We start from the raw sequence: 19,034 nt of genomic DNA, 5'->3' as shown, positions 1-19,034 counted from the left end.
GCTGGGGATTCCTCAGATTAAACCATACCTAAATCAAATTTGTTTAAATGATTTTCAAATCAATTTTCCCAAACTTGTAAATAAATAACTCCGCAAAAAAATGCATTCAAATTCATTACTTTGAGTAATATCTTTTATTTATTTATTTATGATAAATGTGGTGTACTGTATGGTCTATTACAAGTGCTTTTAACCTCAATTTTCTAAACATCAAGCAATATCTTGACAAATGTCAAGTATACAAATCTTTGGTAACATGCATGAATCTTGGAAATAAAAAGAGACTAAGTGCAACTGGGACATTTTATCTATGGTTGAAACTGTTCTTGCTATTAAAAATTAGCCAAAATTAACTAAATCTTACAACTGTTACAAAATCAATTTCTTGAACAGAAATCAATCTATATGGTGCATTGTCCACCAAGATTCAAGAGCATGTTTTAAATACGTGGTACAGACGTATGTGGAATGAATTGGAGTTAAATAATTATGTTAATATGTTCACAGAGGTTTAGTAACGTTAAGAAATATTTCACAATTGGGTAAGAGTGTAATTGATAAAAATGAATACCATGTAGCACTTTTATTTTGCAGGGTTTAAGTTTTGTGATTTTGCGGATGGTACTTGATCCGCAAAAATAAGTTGCAGCGGAAAAAAAAAACAGCAAAATTAATAACCGCAAAAATTTACTCCCATTAATACGTTGTACAACTGGCTTATCGTTGACTGAAATGTCTGAGAAGCACAGACTGTTGCTTTACCTAAAAAAGTAACAAAAGTTGTCAATATTACATTTCCTTCCTTGTTGATGTCTTGCTGCTTGAAAAGGAAACTGCAAAAATTAGTTTCCAGCAGAAATTTCAGTCAACACATGCCACAAAAATTTGCTCCAGCAAACTTCAAAGAATTGCCAATCCGCAAAATAAAAGTCCTGCAAAAATTTCATGCTACACAGTATATCACAACCATAAAGGTTACTTTGAGTTTACTTTAATTTGTTACCTGGAGGATGAAAGAAAACGATAATGCCCTGTTTGTGTAACAAATTGTTTTAGTGAAGAATATGTTTGGAATTAAAACTTGTAGCCTCCAAGCAGAGTCGCTTTGATCTTTCAGAATGAAGTCAAGAGAGGAATTTGCCTTCCTCTTTCCTGACTTATCTAGGAAAGATCAAAGCAACTCTGCTCACATGGTGTAAAACTTGTGAAGTTCTTTTGAAAGTTTTTCCATCCAGCCATTAAATCCATAAGGTAATATTACAAAGGAGCAAGTTTTCAAAAGTTGACAATCATTTGTATTTGCTAGAGTACACATCAACAGGCTTTGCCTCATCCTGAATGACTGCAACTGCAGATAATGCTTGCATTCACCCTTTTTCTTGACTAAAACTGTGAGAGAGCAAGTATTTGATTTTAGCTTGTTATTAGTGTAACAATATTTACAATCCATTAAATTTCAACTTAAAACAAAATTATCTCTTCATGTCTACTTGTGTAGAAGAATGTAGTAATACAAATTCGAGATACTGGTAAATTTTTACCTCCCGATGGTTATTATAAACTGTAAAAAAAAACACACACACACACTAAGGAACACATTAGATGTGAAATTAGCTTCATTTGTTACCGTGATTATTGTAAAAGAAATTTAACTGGAAACAAGGTCTTTCACAAAATCTACATCTTTTGTCTGACTTACAAAAAAAGAGAGATCAAACAAAACATATATGTAGGTTTAAAATATACTGTTATTACTACAGGTTGTTCATTCAGATAGTATTTGTTAAGACTTGAAACTGTGTTTGAGAAATACTTTCCATAAAATAGTTTTTTTTAGTAACTCTATCATTCTCTCTCTTTGAGAGAGAGAAAAGGACTGAATTAAGTTCGGAAGAAACCTTGAACTCAAATTGTTCACTATGATGAGGTGTTAAATAAGCAAGTTGATAATTTCCTTAATGTAAATGGAAAATGCAACTCCTCAAGGCCCTTGAAGAAAAGAAGGGAAATCCCGATGCAGAGTGACCAATAAAGCCAGTACTTTATATTCAACTTGACGCCCTTTCACAAAATTCATGTTTTTGTTGTTGTTTTCCAAATTAACTCCCTTTATGTAATCTAAAGGTTAAATTCTGGAATTCTGGTCAACTTGGCCAACTCCTCATCATCTTCGTCTTCATCTTCACTGATGCTGCACCTGGGAGACAAGCGGCAGCCCCTGGCAATGAACTGAGGGAGTTTTCCAATAGCTGCCAAAATTAACCCAAGATAGGGAGGGGAGGGTCTGACTGGTCGACTGATGTACTCTGGATGGTACTGGACTCCAACAAAATATGGATGGTCTAAAAAGAAACAACAAGAGTTAAGCATTGCTCAAACTGAGTCACAACTAAAATGTAAACTTGCAAACAGATGTGTCAAGTAAATGGTTTGAACCCAGGAGTATCAGGCAAGGAAAACTCATTGGAGTTTTTTTCTTCCATATTATTTTGTTTACGGTGACTGAAATCTTGTCAGGTGATGAACAAAACACTGACCCCCTATCCATGGACTACCCAAATGGACTACACCCAAAAATGCTATTCTACACGAGTACTATTTAAAGTTCTAAGCTCCAATACCTTGCTTATTTTTGTCTACCATGACCTCTAGCCACCATTAACAGAACCACTCAGAAGAAACCTATCCAGGAAGGTGTTTGCAAACGAGTAGAGAATGGATACAGAACAGGTACGAGAACGTGAATGGAACAGTTACAGAATGGATACCAAATGGAAATAGAACGGAAATGGAACAGTTACGATTCACAAAAATGGAAAAAATGTTCTCCAGAACAAACTATAAGAGAACATGTTCTTCAGAACGCGTGCTAGTAAGTTACCCTATCAGAGCACTTGCTCACCAAGGATTTGGAAACGATGCAACTTTAAATACATGTTCATCCAATTTTTGTCCAGCCCGGCAATCTTGAGAAAATGACAAAGAATCATCTAATGTCTTTTTTAATTTCTTCTTACACGCACTAAGCAAGCATCTTAATTCTCTGCATCTTCTTGTCCATTTTGTGTTCACCGCCTCCATTTTGCGATTGTCAACATGCCCAAGTTATGTTCAAGTAAGGAAATGGATGGACGAGTTGAGTTAGACTGGAATTGAAAGGTTTCCGCATGAAAAGAAACAAAAAAAGTAGTTTGCCTACTTTGCGGAAGAATCAACAAGGATAACGTTCAATCTTAACTGAGCATTCGCCCGTGAAAATAACATCACTAAGAGTATCACAAAATTCAAAATTCTAGTTCTCGGAAACCTCGATCTTCTGAACGAATTCCAAGAACGCTTACCAATGGAACGCTAACAGAACAGGAACAGAACAGAACAGAGTGGATAAGGAACTGGAAAGCTTGTGGAACAGAAACAGAACACGTTCTGTCAAGCATTCCCTGTTAGGTTTCTTCTGATTGGTACTGTAAAATAATCAACGTAGTGAACAACTTACTGAGTTTGTCCATCACCCATTTTGTCAACAGCATTTTTCAGAGCTACCCTCACTAGACAAACAGACTTAAATTACAGGAAAGATGAGGATATTCATCATATCCTTGGGTGTCAAAATGAGTGTTTTGCTATCACATAGTGTGTTTACTAGCAAATCTCCAGATAATGTCTCTGTAGTTATGGCAGTGCGAGTGCAAAATGCTTGACATTTTGTGTTGGAACACCAGTCTAACTTGGTACCTCAAAGTGGTAAAAATGATCTTCACCTACATCTATTAAATAACATTTCTGGTTCCTTTGCAAATCTATGATGTATATTCTTATTACTTTTAAGAGGCAGTATCATTAATTTCAATCAACTTACCTGGAATCTCCATGATTTCCATTCTTTCACCCTCCACATCTCGTGCAACAAATTTCATTCCCTTCTCCTCAATTTGACTGACGTATGTTGGATTAACCTTGATGTAAGGTGAAAAATCAAAACACCATCAGAAACATTGTCCTTGTTACAGATATTTTAAGACTAACCCGTAAGGGCTGGTTTCTGTAGCATGAAGCAGCTACTAGCACTGTTACTTCCACTGAATAGGCTGCTAATTCATCACAGACTACTCCACAGGTTACCCAAACAATGTGCCAGTACACATTTATACACTTGGGTGGAGAGATGCACAGTGAGAGCAAAGTGTCTTGCACAAGAACATCCCAATGACACTGGCCAGGACTTGAACTTGGACTGCTTGATCAGGAGTCCAGTGCACTAACCATAAGGCTACAGCAGCTACCACAGCTATAGTGTTATGAATTAGCAAGATTGCCAATTGGTTTAGACCATTCATTTTATGATGGCAGTTTTGAAAGTTTGAAAAATCTTCAAGATTTTTATTGAAAATGTTGCTGGGAAGCAAATCTTGGTACTGGTTAGTATTGGCCTTTTCAACTGTTGTTCATGTTAATCTACACTCTACCAATGAGCCCCAAGCTGAAGAGCTGTGTTTACCTCATATCTGTGCCTGTGTCTTTCCTCTACATACTCTGCATTCTTGTAGAGCTTTCCTGGAACAAAAAACAGGTGTCAAATCTCTTGAAACTTAAGAAACTAAACACTTTTTTTTTTTACAGTTTAGGCATATCAGTGTGCAGTAAAATCAAGACAAGATAAAATCAATTTATGATTTTGTTTAAATTTAATGCTACTGGCATGACCCAATTTTTACATGATCGTATATTAATCAAACTGGACCAATGGACTAGGGCTCTTAATTTATTGCACCAGGCCAAACCATATTGAGACAGTGTGCAGAATAACATATATTCCCAGGAAAATTGTTCTTTGGGTCCATTCATATCACTTGTTTGTCACCTTGCAAAAACTATAATGGGAAGAAACTGTTGCTAAGGTCATTTAAAGCTGGCTCAAAACCCTGTTACTCCATCAAGATACTAGGAAATAACTTACTTGTTATACTTTCGTAATCATTGGAAAACACTGTGCACCGTCTTCCTAGTCTCATGGTGCCTCCTAACTGACCTGGGTTATGTTCAGGCATTTCAATAACCTAGCAAAGTGATAAACGTAAGACATGATTGAATACAAGTACACTACAACAAAGTCAAGATGTCCAATATGTCTTGGGAAAAAAAAAAGCAAAATCAAGTTCACATAAAGCGAACAACGTGGCAAAATCAGAGGTTTTAGCTATAAACAGTGCACAAACTAGGTGTGCCTTTGTTTAAAAGATAAGAAAATAAAAGGTACACAAGTAGTAAGAAATTAATTATTACCACAGGATGTGAGGTGTCTGGTTCATTTTCTGTGGAATTTGCATCTGAAAAACAACAAAATAAGATAAATTTACTTTTACTGTGTAGTTTCTCACAAAGTAGTCAGTACACCAAAGTTCAGGGTTGTCACAAAGTTTGAAGGTAAACAGCTTTTTTTGTTGGAGAAAGTTGCTGATTTGCCATCTTCTTTGAAAGAATCAGACGATAGGCTTGGCAGAGTAGCTGACCAAGATCATGAGGTAGATGGTGATTTTTGCTGGTAGCTGGATACTTTTGCCAACCCTGAAATTTGTGAAAATCTAAGCAGTACAACTCATAGTCATTCATTTCCTCTCCTGAATTATTACACAGGACTGTTACCTTTCCATCCCAGGATATTTCTGGCAAACTCAATCACAGCTAACTGCATACCATAACAAACACCTATCAGAGAAATCGAGAAAATGGCTCATTGTCGGTTAGCTGATTTTAATATCACGCAGAGCACCAATAAATTGCTACATGTATATGTAGGGCAAGTGGTCTATGTTTAAGCCTAGGTTCCTCACCAGGCTTCCAATCAACTCTTGACTAGTTTCCATGGCATGACGTGACTAGGAGCCTCTCACTACTCTCCCTTAAAGTTGGTTTACACTAGCGACAGAGTCGCAGTCGGAGTCGTAATCAGAAGCATAGAGCGATATGATGTAGTGAAAATCAAACCAACAGAGCCTGAAACAGAACACTAATTCATTGATTCTGCTTATGACTCTGTTGCTTATGATCTTATGAGCTTATGATCTTATGGTTTATTCTTCAGCTTCTGAGGAATAAACCAATCATAATATTTGATTCCGGGTGATTGTGATTAGTTGGTTCTTCCACTTCTCCTTCCGTCTCCAACAATCTAGTATTTACTGGATTACAAGCGACAGAGTCGTAAACAGAATCAGAAGAAATGGAAATGTTCTGATTCTTCTGACTCTGATTCCGTTGAGCTTACAACTCTGCTTGCAACTCCAATTTATGATTTTCACTAGGTCCTGACAGCTCTCTTAAAAATCCAACTAAGACTCCAACTCCGTCACTAGTGAAAACCAGCCTTCAGTGCAATGCTAATCATCTGCAGGTTAATCCCAGCATTTGGTCAGATTTTTGCCAACAATTAACTAGTATCCATTCATATTCCAAGAGTGCGGGTAATGTGTCTTTCCCAAGAACATAACACAAAGGCCCCACACCAGGTAGGGCTAAACCGAACCTCTCAAACTACGCCTCTACGTCTTACAATGAGGCAAATACATATGTCGACTGCATATCTCCCATGGAAGGTGTTTGTACTGAATCTCAAAAGTTCACAGCTTTGACACCAAAATATATGAAAAACATCACATGATAAACTCAAGACAACATTATACATGTACCTAAATAAGGTTTTTTCATCTTTCTTCCCCATTCAGCAGCAGCAATTTTTCCCTCTGTGCCTCTCTTTCCAAATCCCCCAGGAACTAGGATACCACTGAAAATTGTTGAAAGAAAAATGTTGAAATGACCTAAGGTCATAGCTCTCGGATTCTTTACATTTATAACTGAAAGAAATAACAAAATAATAGTTAAAAAGGGAAAATATTTCGACCAATGCGTCGGTAGAGTGTCGGCCAATGCGTCGGTAGAGTGTCGGCCAATGCGTCGGTACTGTGTCGGCCGACGCATCGACAATGTGCCGACCAACGCGTCTGTAGTGTGTCAGTGATGTGTCGGTGGTGTGTCGACCAACGCGTCAGTGATGTGTTGGCCGACGCATCGGTGGGATCGGATTCTTTACCTTTACCCAAATAACATAATTATATAACCTTTGTTACAATAGAATAAGAAAACCAGCATGGTGAATTTGCTGGTTGACATCAGAAGTAAGATAGTTAAACAAGAGCTGCTAAAAACAATTTATTTTCAATATACTCACTCGCAGCTGCAAAGCTTCTGCCAAGCTTCATGATATTTTACAGGATCTCTTTCCTGCATTACCTTTTCAATATTTTCAGACTCCACCCACTGCAAGGACACAAAGGTCATTTAAAGTCAAAGAACACATTATGCAATGCAAGGGGCTATCCTGACATTGAAAAGAAGATACATCAGGTAGATATGACATCTGTCAATAATACAGTACAATTCAAGAGATTATGAAATGCAATTCAAGAAGTGGTGTTACACAAGTTTTTTTAAGGTGACAAGTCTCTCATGCTACATGTATGTACACATTCATTGTGTTTCAATTTTTATCTAAATTCTTTCAAGCCTGGAATAGCTAAAACACTAAATCGTACAAGAACAGCACAGTAAAAAAAGTAAAAAACCCACCACAACTTTCAGACGTCTGTTGCAATGAAGGGATGCATGTTTGAGAGCTTTAAGAACGGAAATATACGCATCCTCTAGTTTAGTGTATTTTCCAACCAGAGCAATCTTTACTTCATCTAGAACTCGCTCCTCTCTAGAAAATTTAACAGAGAAACTTATATTATTGGCAATCACTATTTTTAACCCATCAACCCCAAGATTAAAGTTCCCATGTTATGAAGTGACCCTGGATGGGTTTCCAACCTGCAACAAGCACAATACGAATCTATTTCTGAACCTAAAAAGCCTAGTTTTTCAGCAGGCAACCGTTTAAGAAACTTTTTTCAAACCGACTTTTATGTGGGGGATCATTCTATTTCATCATTCAGTAAGGTTACTTTACTGAAAGAGCTCAACTGAAGTACAGCTAACTGTGTACATGTAACTACAGCACTTGTCACAAGTTGCTTTTGCTGCTCAGCTGTACCTCTCAGCTAGTTCTCTCCACTGCATCATAAAATGACGTGGTTTGGGGGACTTGATTTCCATTTTAAGTCTCTTGGAAAAGAGTGGCACAATTCCTTGGCTTGACAACAACAATGGAACTCTGTAAATAGATTTACAGTCATGGACATCAATCACCTGAAAATAAACAAAATACAGTCAGTTATGCAAGGCCTTAACTACCGCACTGTTGCCATAAAAAAACCATACACATATTCATGTATATCTCAGTGTTCTCAATGTCAATGGACAACCTGTTTCACAGAAAACAGTCCATCAAACGAAGAGCTAAGGGTTTAAGTACACAAATGAAATGTGAGTCAATTGCACAACTAGTTGCACACCTTCAAGGTTCACTTTCAAAAGTAAAATCTACTGAATCCTTCATGAATGAAAACCTTCTTGTCAATAGGGTCTAGCATTTTTACATTCTCGTCCCCAGAGGCTCCGTTTCTTTTGGTCACGTGGTCGGAGAAACGGAGGGCTCTGGTAGCAGCCATTACCGGATGTCCGTAAATCACGGACATCCGGTAACGCATGCGTAATTTTGGCCTGCATATCTGCTCATGCTCAGAAACTAATCCTGAGGGAGGGGAGAGAGGAATAGAGAGTATTCTTTAGATGTAAACAGATCGGAACGCTGACATGTGTTTTCACTTTGCTGAAGTTAGGTGATTTAGAGCTAAAAAGAGAGTAGAAAGCGGCCTTAAATGCCATCGCCGCTTCAAACACCATTGCCAGCTTGTGTAATATTTCACCAACGGGTTTCGCGGTGCATTTTGTGGTGGACCGTCTAGAAAAATTCAGGAATCGATAGCTGTGTTCTTGTTGTTTCTTCTCTTCATATTCGATAAAAAGGAGAAGTTTAAAGAGCGAGGTGCAGTTGTGAAAGCTTTCAAGCAACGTAATCAGGATACGGCATGTATTACGTCTATCGATGACACGGTAAAATTTGTTTATGGACACACGGAAGCGTTTGTGGAAATCAGCCGTGGAAATTGCATCACTGACCAGAGGATTTAAATATAAGCCGTGCTGATAGATGAAGAGAAAATTTTTTTAATGGTAAGAACTATTTACTTCCTGGTTATTTACATAGGTTTGTAAGCTGTAGCAGAATAAAAATCTGTTGAACTCTGGAAAGTTTTGTTGTATTGGAGTTTTGCTCATGTTTCCTTGCAAGGAATATGTAATAAAGGTGCTCACTTTCATATGATCTTTCATGTCCTCATTTTTTCAAGTAACCCCATTCTGTTCTATTTTTTTTACAAAAAAGGGTCTTACGCAATCAACAGATCATTAAACTGTCAAATTAAATCAATCGATCAACTTTTATTGTGCATTATTTACAGAATTAATTTACATCAGTATTATAATTAAATAAATATGAGAAGAGAAATCTATTTTGCATATGGCTATGGAAAGAATAAAAAACTATGTGTGTGGTAACCAGGGTATAGGGTAGCAATTGGCCTTTTGAAGTGGTTACTACCTTGTTAAGAAAAACGCCAAGAAAAAAATAAAAGTCCTATGCCAGTTGTTATCGAGTGGTTATATATGTGTGCTGGGGACTTCCATAATGGCTCTGCAGCAATTTTAATTAGCTTATCTGGAACATCTAATGATGATTTTTGTACATTCAGGCTTGAGAAAAGCCTGTAGACATTACAAGACTAGATATAGGGCTATTCCACCATTTTGTCCCCCATCCCCCATTGCTTTTGTCGATGTAATTGTTTTTGTTCATTTTATACCTTTCAACCAGCTTATATAAAGCTTAATCTTTTGGGTGCTTTCAACAACAACAACAACACCAATTTATTTCAGTATTCCCATATGAGTACATGGTGTTACGAAAAATATAATACAGCTAAAATGATGTAACTATAACATTAGTATCTGGCATTGGTATACATGTAGAGGTTCCTGATGTGAAGAGAGTGATTCATATTGGTGTGCCTCAATGTACATTAAGGAAGATTTTTTTTTTAGGAAACTGCATGAACAAAATCAATGGGAAACAATGCAATGTCATTGCTCTTTTACAATTCATGTTACTTCATGGTAATAAGGCTCTTCAGCCTGTTATACAACCATGTGCAACAACAAATCTCAATGTATACTTTCTACGTCTTGTGGTTGATCAGAACATCAGCCACATAGCTTTACTATCAACAATGGTTCTTTCTCCATCTCCTTTTTTTTCAGTATTATTTATTGAACTGCAAGAACAACATTCCTATTTGAATTATCCATAAACGGTCATCCTTTGAGGAATTTATGTAGCACTATTATGGTCTGAAAATTAACAAAGAATAGTAAATAATGGCAGGAAATAAATTATCTCTCAAAGGCTAACAAAAAGATTATGACATTTTTCTTATGGGGATATTAATGTAACTCTGTACACCTTTAATGTTTGATTTGTTTTTAGTAGAGATAATTCCCACATTATATTTGGAAACCCACAAGTCCTGATGATGCGTTATCAGTTATACATGTATAAATAATTGTCTCTTATATTTGTTCACAGTTATTTGCATGGATGATAAATTATTGTTATTTACTGATTAATGTTATTGTGACAGAATAAAGTTTTGCTAGTTGCAGTTGCTTCCTAACTAAAGTGGGGAGAGAGGAAAGGGCCTCAAATTTCAGCTATGGTTATCTATGGTTATTTTCCTTTACACATCATTTCCACAAGTAAATTATAAAAAAAAAAAAAAAATTTGGGTGAAGGCTCTAAAGCAAACTAAACTCTTGCCTGACCACAAAAGGTTTGTTCGTGTTTTTTGGGGGTAGACTATAGGGGAGGTCTCAATAATAAAGAGAGGGGAGCCAAAAAAAAGATATTATATATGTTGTAGGTAATTTTTTTCTTCAGGTAAATTTGATTTTTACCTAGGTAATATTTTTTTAACTAGGTAATTTTAAAACAAATTTTTTTACCTGGATATTTGGACCGAGGTGAGTCTGGGACCCAAAAAAGCCAAAAATTAGGAGAAAAAAAAGAAATTTTTTCAACTTGAGCTGTGTAGTCTAGTGGAGATCGAGATGGACATGTAATCTGAAGGTCTTGGGTTCAACACATGGTAGGTACTTGTAATTTCCTTCTTCCTTTGAAATTAATAATTAGATAGGAAAATAAGAAGAGGTAGGCGTAGAATAGGGAGATAGTGAAAGAGAAGAAGAAGTAGGTGGGAGCAGGGAGAGATGAAGAGAAGAGTAAGAAATGAGATTTTTCTCCTCCTTTTTTTATTTTTCTTTTCTTTTTAGAGCCCCCTAAAAATACCAGGCCGCTATTTTTAACCACACCCCATAAATTAAAACCCTTTTTAGTTAGTTGACTGAAACAGAGCAAGAGAAAAATTACCTGGTTAACAAAAAAAAATACCTAGTTAAATAATAAATTTACCTAGTTAAAAAAAAAATTACCTACTGAACATTTTTAACTGCAACATATATATCTATAACAGCAGAAGCTTCTTAACAGATAGTAAAAGATACATACATAACAATGTGTGGAAGAAACAAACCAAACTTCATGTTCAGACCATTTGCTACATCATCCAGGTACGTAGCAGAGTATTATAACACGGACCTTTGACTCATTTTGGCAATTTAATATCAATACATTTTGGACTGCTAGAATCTGATCTCCTTGATCTTTCAGAGAGAGAGAAACACACTCACCTTCGCATTTCCAGTGCCACATTTGCTTAGCAAGAGTGATATTTCTTCGTCTTTTCACCTGGCTCTAAGTTTCCTTTTGAGCTTTTCATAAAGGAAGACGAACGTTTCTTAAAACCCACTGCCGATTCGAAGTTAATTTTATGATTTCTTGGGGTATGGTCAGCGACAAAGTAATTGTTGTATTAGCTGGTTGATTCTCAGAGTTCTAAACGTTTCTTCCCACCTTCTCCGCTGCTACAACAAAGGACGATGATTACGATCGTGAATGACATCGTCGCAGGCAACGTACTCCTTTGGTTACGTGGAAACTTTAACGATTCCTTCGGATCGATCGGGAAAGGTCACCATTTGTTTTTTCGTAAAGCGCGCCTGTGTCAACTGAGCGAAGGTGCCGCCATCTGGGCCGGAAGTAAAATGGAATGCGTAGAGGTTTGTAATTTTCATTTCTGCTGCGCATTCATTTTTTGTCAGCCAATGAAAAAATTCGAACTTTTGGGTGCGTCCAGAGCTACTCGTCAACGACATTTTAAGACGAGTAGCACTGGGGACGAGAATGGCATTTTTAGTACATTATCAAGGCGAATTTTCCTTCGCTAATCTGCGAGTGGACACTGTATTAACCCTTTCTCGCGGCAAATTAACAAATCCTTACCATAACCTAGCTACAACTTTCTCATAATAGGTCAATTCTGCATAATTATTCAACTCCATCAATCTAAAAACCTGAATTTCATCGCATACAGGTATCAATATCCAGAAATGCTAACATCAAATCCAAAATTTCTCACCTGCTCTGGAGGCACATGACAGAACAAAGACACCTTTTGCTTGACAGCATTAGTGACAGGATGCTTGCATCTACACATAATCTGTGATTTGGGTACTGGGAGTTAGTGATTAACTGTGCAATTTACTCTTTCACAAGCTTGAAAAGTTATTTTACATCTGGCTTAAAAGGCCTATGTACACATGTGAAAGCACTTCTTCTTAAAGAGGGTGTTTTCCCTCACATGGCCTTCAGTCATGCAAATTTGTTGGCACATTGGAAAGGATTCACATAAGAAAAGAGTTCAACTTTAACCTCCACAGGATTGGTTTGATACACCAACATGGCCACCGTTTCATTGTTTTGGAACACTAATATGGCTGCCATGATATCATGTGACCACACTCTAATTTGACCTTACCCTTATAACTTTACAAAAATATTAAGCCCACAATTTAAGGAAAAACACCGACTCACCAAATCAGGAGTCAAACCCAAACCACGCAGTTCTCGCACACTACTCTGTGTTGGCTTTGTTTTCTGCTCTCCAGTTGAGTCAGGCTAAAAAATTACAAAAACATACGAGTTCATTAGTTAACTTGCTAATTAATATCTCCTTCCAAATATGAGCTCAAGCATTTTTTAAGTTTATGCACAAAACCCTCTGATGATAAGCTTGACTGAACATAAGCCTACCAAAGCCAGCCTTTTCAACAAATAAAAACTCAGAGCTTGTTATTAAAATTGTTTGGTACAACTGTATTGGCAGGCTTCTCAACTTTTATCATCTTGTGTTTTCTTTGAGAATTTGGAGAGGTATGTTAGGAGGCACTGTGACCAATCAATGTTTCATGAACTGTGAACATTCTGGGGTCTGTAGACCAAAGGAAACCTCAAGTTAACACTTCAGAAGAAGAACAGAGAAGAAAACTTAACCTGCACTGACAAGGATGGACAAGAATGAGGAAGATTTAAAAGACATACTTTGACAAGTGTGCAAAATTTAATCTAAGATGAACCATCAGTGATATAGATTCTTTAATACATATGTGTGTAGTAGGATTAGATAAAGATGTTTAGTTTAATTCAGTTATAGGAAAATGTGTTAATTCAGTTATTATAAGAAACAGGGTTCATACCCTTTTTGAGAAACAAATTTCCAGGACTTTTCCAGGACTCAGATTGATTTTTCCAGGACTCTAAAATCACATTAACCCTTTCACTCCCAAGATCTCATTGTTAATTCTCCTTACTGTCTGCCATACATTTCATATTTTTTACTTGAGTTTAACAGATAGCCAGAACTTTCCAGGACCAGTGGCCTTTTCCAGGACTTTCCAGTCCTGGAAAATGCCACAGTAAAATTCCAGGACTTTCCAGGTTTTCCAGGACCCATACAAACCCTGACAAAAATGTGTTATAATCAAATAAGCAAGGAAACTCTCCTAATGCTTGCAATACCTACCTCAGGGATAAGGCTGACATGAACCACACAAAAGTTGTCTCTCCCAACTCGGAACTGAAATTGTCGAAAGGCCTCAATAAAAGGCATGCCCTCTATATCTCCAACAGTTCCTCCAAGCTAAAGAGAATATTTATCAGACAAATGTGATGAGTGACTCATACACAACATTTAATAAGCTCACAAGGTTCCAAATTATAAACAATTCAGGGTTCTCCTAAACGTTTGAAGTACAAGTAGACAGACAACAATTTGTACATTTACAGTAGTGGGCAGCAGTGAGCATCCAGAACCTCGCAAAGGAAAAAAGCACATTCTTACTTGAAAATACATGTATTATTTCAGTTTTTCTCAGACACCATGAACCATTTTATGACATGTAATGCCAACTGCACCCTCTTGGTCAAACATTTTGGTTGCCACCATAAAACATAACCATTCTTGAGTTAGCTTTTCCAGGAAGAATAGATCAAGGAAGAGCAATATTTTGAGGATGCTTACTCACCTCAATAAGACAAACATCAGCCTGGGTAGTTTTTTCTACAGGCTCACCAGACACCTTTGTGACCCAGTCTTGAATAGCATCTGTTATATGAGGGACCACTATGTACATGGACAGGAGAAATAGAAGAACGTCAAAAATAATAAAACAAACAAAAAAATTTAACTATCAAGTCTTGGGGATGGGACACAAAGAACCCATCTTGATTTCAATCTTTTCTTACAACATAACCATTCAAGCTATGGTAGCAAAACATTGCAACTTTTGTGTCAATTGTTTGGTCATGTGATTTGTTGTTTCTATGGCAACCATGTTGTCAAAATAATGGCGTGTTATAAATCATTACAAAACACAGATATACGTGCATCACACCTTGAACTGTTTTGCCCAGGTAGTCGCCACGTCTTTCCTTGTCAATCACGCTCTGGTATATTTTGCCTGTTGTGATATTGTTATTTCGACGAAGAGTAACATCCAGGAACCTTTCGTAGTTACCAAGGTCCAGGTCTACTTCACCTCCATCATCCAAAACAAAAACTTCCCCTGTAATGTGAAAATTTAAATAAACAAAGTTAAAGTCAAAATGCAGTACAAAAGGAGACATCCTTGGTACCAGATAGTGTCCACTGGGGAGAGGTGTGTGTTGTTGGCTTTGTTAATTGTCAAACATTTTATATCTGAGCCTCTGGCTCAGATATGGAGGGCACCCTTGTCCCACTTCTTGACATTAATAAATTGATTGATTGATTAATTGATCCATTGATTGATTGTGGAAGGTTAAAAGTGTATTATGGTCGAGATTGCGACTAGATGACCGATTACAGGCGTTCACCATCAGAAAACAAGGGCAATTTCAAAGATTTCAAAGACTTCAATCTCACGCTTTATTTCCCACAAAACATTCCTGAAAAATCTTTGCTTTTGTGATGAGCTACATTTATTTTCTTGAGTCTCTACCAGATAAGGGGAAGAGTTACAATTTAGGATCAACGATGAAATAAACCAATTTCAGGGTATTTTTTTCTTTTTTCAGGATCTTGCAAATATACTTTTCAAAGACCTCAAAAAGGATTTTGTTAACCTGTTTTCTTGACTAGAAATGCTGTACTAACAATGCTATACACTTCTAGATAATAGACACAATCAATTCAAGAACATCAAGAATTGGCTCACATTTGTATGATTCAAGTAATCGTCCATAAAGTCACACAATTCATACAGATATAAGACCCCTTTATTCAGACCCTTTTCTCAAGGACTAGTCAAGGACTTTTCAAGGACAATTCAGTAATATTCAAAGATTCATTATATTTTTCATTATATCTTTCTCAAGGTCATGTGCATGTCCATTGCCACTTTCCCTTCCCTTCCCTAGCAGGGCAAAATATCGCTTTTTATTTACTTAAGTCCAAAGCATTCATGGACTTTGTAATGAAATTCAAGGACTAATCTCAGTAAAATTTCACCTGTTTCAGTGTAGATGAGAAGGTCTAATGTTTTGCATTGTCAAGGACCTTTTAAAGATCTGGCAAATTTTTAAGGTCTTTCACAACCCTTGCAAGCATATCACAGGAACTCACAAGAAAAAAGTAACAGCAAAGGATATGCTAAAAACTTTAAGATTAAAAATTCAGAGTCAAAAGCTGGAGACCAGGAAATGGGGTGTAAATATTATCAGCACAATTGCAAAATATACTGAACAGATTATAAATACATATAATACCACAATCAAAAGAACCTCACAGAATTAATAAAACACCCCACATCTCTTCTTCATATGTTTAAGGAAAGGTATCAGAGATTCAGCCCTATTTCAATTTTTATTTCAGCTTCTCCAGTACGCAAATAAAAAGCTAATCAAAGATTAATTTTAAAAATCTGGAATCATAACACGTTTAAGTGGCACATTACACTTTGAAGAACAACAAGCTTTCCAACCATTTTTCGTATTTTTCCGACTTTTCAAAGAACCCTGGACTGTTAGGGACACCATTCCTAGAATATTATTCTCCTAAACATCATCTTGCTTAGCTTTTGACGTTCGTCGACCACCATGTGCTGTAGTGTCGCAACAAACAAAGCAAAACATAGCAAAGCACAGCGTGACTGTTTTTTCTTTTTTACCGGCTTAAACGTTATTTCACTTCTCAGGTATGTTCTATGCTGCTTTACAAAAAGGCTGCGTGACTGTTTCCCAATTTTCAAAATGACGTTAAATCTACGTAATAAAATGGCGGGATTCTCATTTCTGTTATTTGGTCTCAATTGCGCGCGCAAAACATAAACTAAATAAAAAGGCCTAAATAGCAGCTCGATTACCAATCGATGAAAAACAGTGAATTAAATTACCGTGTTCGTAGGGAGAGAATGTCCCAGCGTCGATGTTTAAGTAGGGGTCGATTTTGATAGAAGTGACATGCAGACCACAGCCCTTCAACAACGCTCCAATGCTGCTAGAAATAACTCCCTTGCCAATACCGCTAATAACACCGCCAGTCACCAGTATGTACTTCATCTTTGAGCCCTCGATGAAGATTTTGACCTCAGTGTGCTGATCAATTTAAAACCAATGACAAAACAGACTGAAAGAGGCAGCAGTGCTTTGGACTCTGCTCGGACGATTGTTGCACCTCTCTTCCCTCCAGCAAATTTCGTTCTTGGAACACGTGAGCACATGTTGTTTTCATTCAATCCTCCGCTTCTCATTGGTCCAGCCAATGAAAAAAGTGCATGACGTCATATAGATTTATGCCACCACAGCTTACCAAGCTTTGAGGAAGTTGAATTCCATAAGAAGCTGTGGTCTTTCTAATCCTTTCTCCACTAGTTCGTCCCATTTCAAATTGTCAGTGTTGCTACAAAAATAAAAAAAGGCGAAGATTTTAGTTGTTTTCTAAAGAAGCTGTTGTGAGAGGATGACTAAGTGAACCTTACCGAGAGCTCTGTCGCTTGGTTGGCTGGCTGGCTGGCTGGCTGTCTGGGTAGCATGTAGAACAGGCGGATTTGCAGCGCCAAACGCGAAAAAAATCCACCGCTCTGCGCTTGTGTACGGCGTTTTACGCTCTTGCCCGCTAATCCGCCTGTTCTGCAAGCTACTGGCTGGCTGACTGGCTGGCTTGATGGTTGCATGCCTGGCTACCTCGCTACAATAAATCATATCGTGGTTTCTCGAAAAATGACCAGGTTTGAGCCAGGTTTTAAGGTTACAGTATACCTTCAGATCGGCAATTTTCTTCAAATTTGGATTTTTGGTTCAAAGTAATGGTCGAAGAGTAATCGCTAATTTCTGAAAACAAAATTGAAAAAAACTCAATATTAGCGGAGAAATGAAGGTTTTACATTACGGCCGGAAGTAAAAGTTCCCTCTTGATTGACAGCCCTATAACGTGTACGCAATCAACCGAGACAACTTTCGCGGGAATATATGGATACCACGAATTGGCTGGCTACTCAGATCCAAGCATTTTTCGTGTTAGATGTAATTCTATTAAGCTATAAGTAAACATGGACCACGGAACACTCTGTTTACCAGTTCGAAAAAGCGAAGAACGAATGAAAACACATCAATGAGTGAAGAAGCGAAAGTTGGCCTCGCGGATGAAGCTATAGCAAAAAGATCGAGTCAAGAGTAGAGAAAGATTCTGTAAAAATTTGGGAACTCGACAGCTATAACAGCGACGTTTACATTGACTCTTTTGTTGTGTCCAATACCGATGAATCGCCCAACTCGTTGAGATCCATTGGAATATTATCCATGCACATTTGCTCCGCCGCGCAGTTTGTTCTCGTCGCCCAGCCACTCTAGCGTTCGTATCCTTTTTCGTCTTCCCCATTTGCCAGACCAGCTTCAAGAAAAACCGAGCTACAGAAACATTATCTCTCCGCCTTGAGCGCATTGCGAAACACAAGGGTTTTTTCGAGATTCACGCGTAAATTTCACCGCGAGTTAATGGTAGTAAATTTTCCAAGCGCTGATTCGCTCAATGATCTGAGAACCCAGTTGAAGGCGTTTGTGGGCGGAGTTTGTTTGCGAAGCAAGAGATTTTTCTCAGCGCTGTTTTCTCGAATAAATTTTTTCGCTTGAAGCAGACACTTTAAAGAGTTACAACTCAAAGGGGATTTGTTTGATTGCCCTCAAATTTGGACAGTAGCTAGATTAACATATTAATAACAAAAACGTGTCTGCGAATTGTTTATTTCGAAATATTTTTTCTCCGAGAGCAATTTTTGTACGATCACTTCACATTTTTTAAATCCTATTTTGAAAATGTTCTGAAACCTTTTACTGCAGTTGAATGTGGCAAAACGCAGACACGCTTTTTTAGCGCTTTTTGTCCTGAAAACGAGGAAAAAAAATAAACTGGCGAAAAACAAAATTCGCTTTGACTTGTAGCTTTCAAAAGGTGATTAGACGCTCGCATTTAGTGGCCCTGAAAAAAATCGGCACTTCATTTTATTTCAAAATTTTTGGTATGGTTTGATAGCCAGCTCTATAAGCTTTAATT

At 37.3% G+C, this 19,034-nt stretch overlaps 1 protein-coding gene across 1 annotated transcript; it reads right to left on the bottom strand.

Annotated features, from left to right (window-relative positions):
- Positions 1-96: 96 nt before the first annotated feature.
- Positions 97-17,169, bottom strand: LOC145481646 (CTP synthase 1-like). The gene is made up of 16 exons (XM_081460164.1): positions 16,879-17,169; positions 14,902-15,072; positions 14,533-14,630; positions 14,031-14,147; positions 13,043-13,126; positions 12,588-12,668; positions 8,090-8,244; positions 7,624-7,756; positions 7,226-7,314; positions 6,687-6,781; positions 5,644-5,706; positions 5,284-5,327; positions 4,958-5,057; positions 4,499-4,554; positions 3,860-3,956; positions 97-2,342 (listed from the first exon to the last, which is right to left on the bottom strand). Exons 1-16 carry the CDS (start codon positions 17,042-17,044, stop codon positions 2,119-2,121), a joined length of 1,773 nt encoding a protein of 590 aa, XP_081316290.1. The 5' UTR covers positions 17,045-17,169; the 3' UTR covers positions 97-2,118.
- Between the last annotated feature and the right edge of the window lie 1,865 nt (positions 17,170-19,034).

Source organism: Orbicella franksi, chromosome 3 (genome assembly GCF_964199315.1).
Source record: "Orbicella franksi chromosome 3, jaOrbFran1.1, whole genome shotgun sequence".
In the NCBI taxonomy this organism is placed as follows: Eukaryota; Metazoa; Cnidaria; class Anthozoa; order Scleractinia; family Merulinidae; genus Orbicella; species Orbicella franksi.
The sequence above is the reverse complement of the archived record's forward strand: the minus strand, read 5'-3'. Positions and strand labels throughout refer to the sequence as shown.

Coding starts and splice junctions, on each gene's coding strand:
- LOC145481646 (XM_081460164.1), bottom strand. CDS start 17,044: ATGAAGTACATACTGGTGACTGGCGGTGTTATTAGCGGTATTGGCAAG. Junction 13,127..14,030: donor ATGTCAGCCTTATCCCTGAG/GTAGGTATTGCA, acceptor GTAATTTTTTAG/CCTGACTCAACTGGAGAGCA. Junction 8,245..12,587: donor GTCATGTGCCTCCAGAGCAG/GTGAGAAATTTT, acceptor GTTTATTTTCAG/GTGATTGATGTCCATGACTG.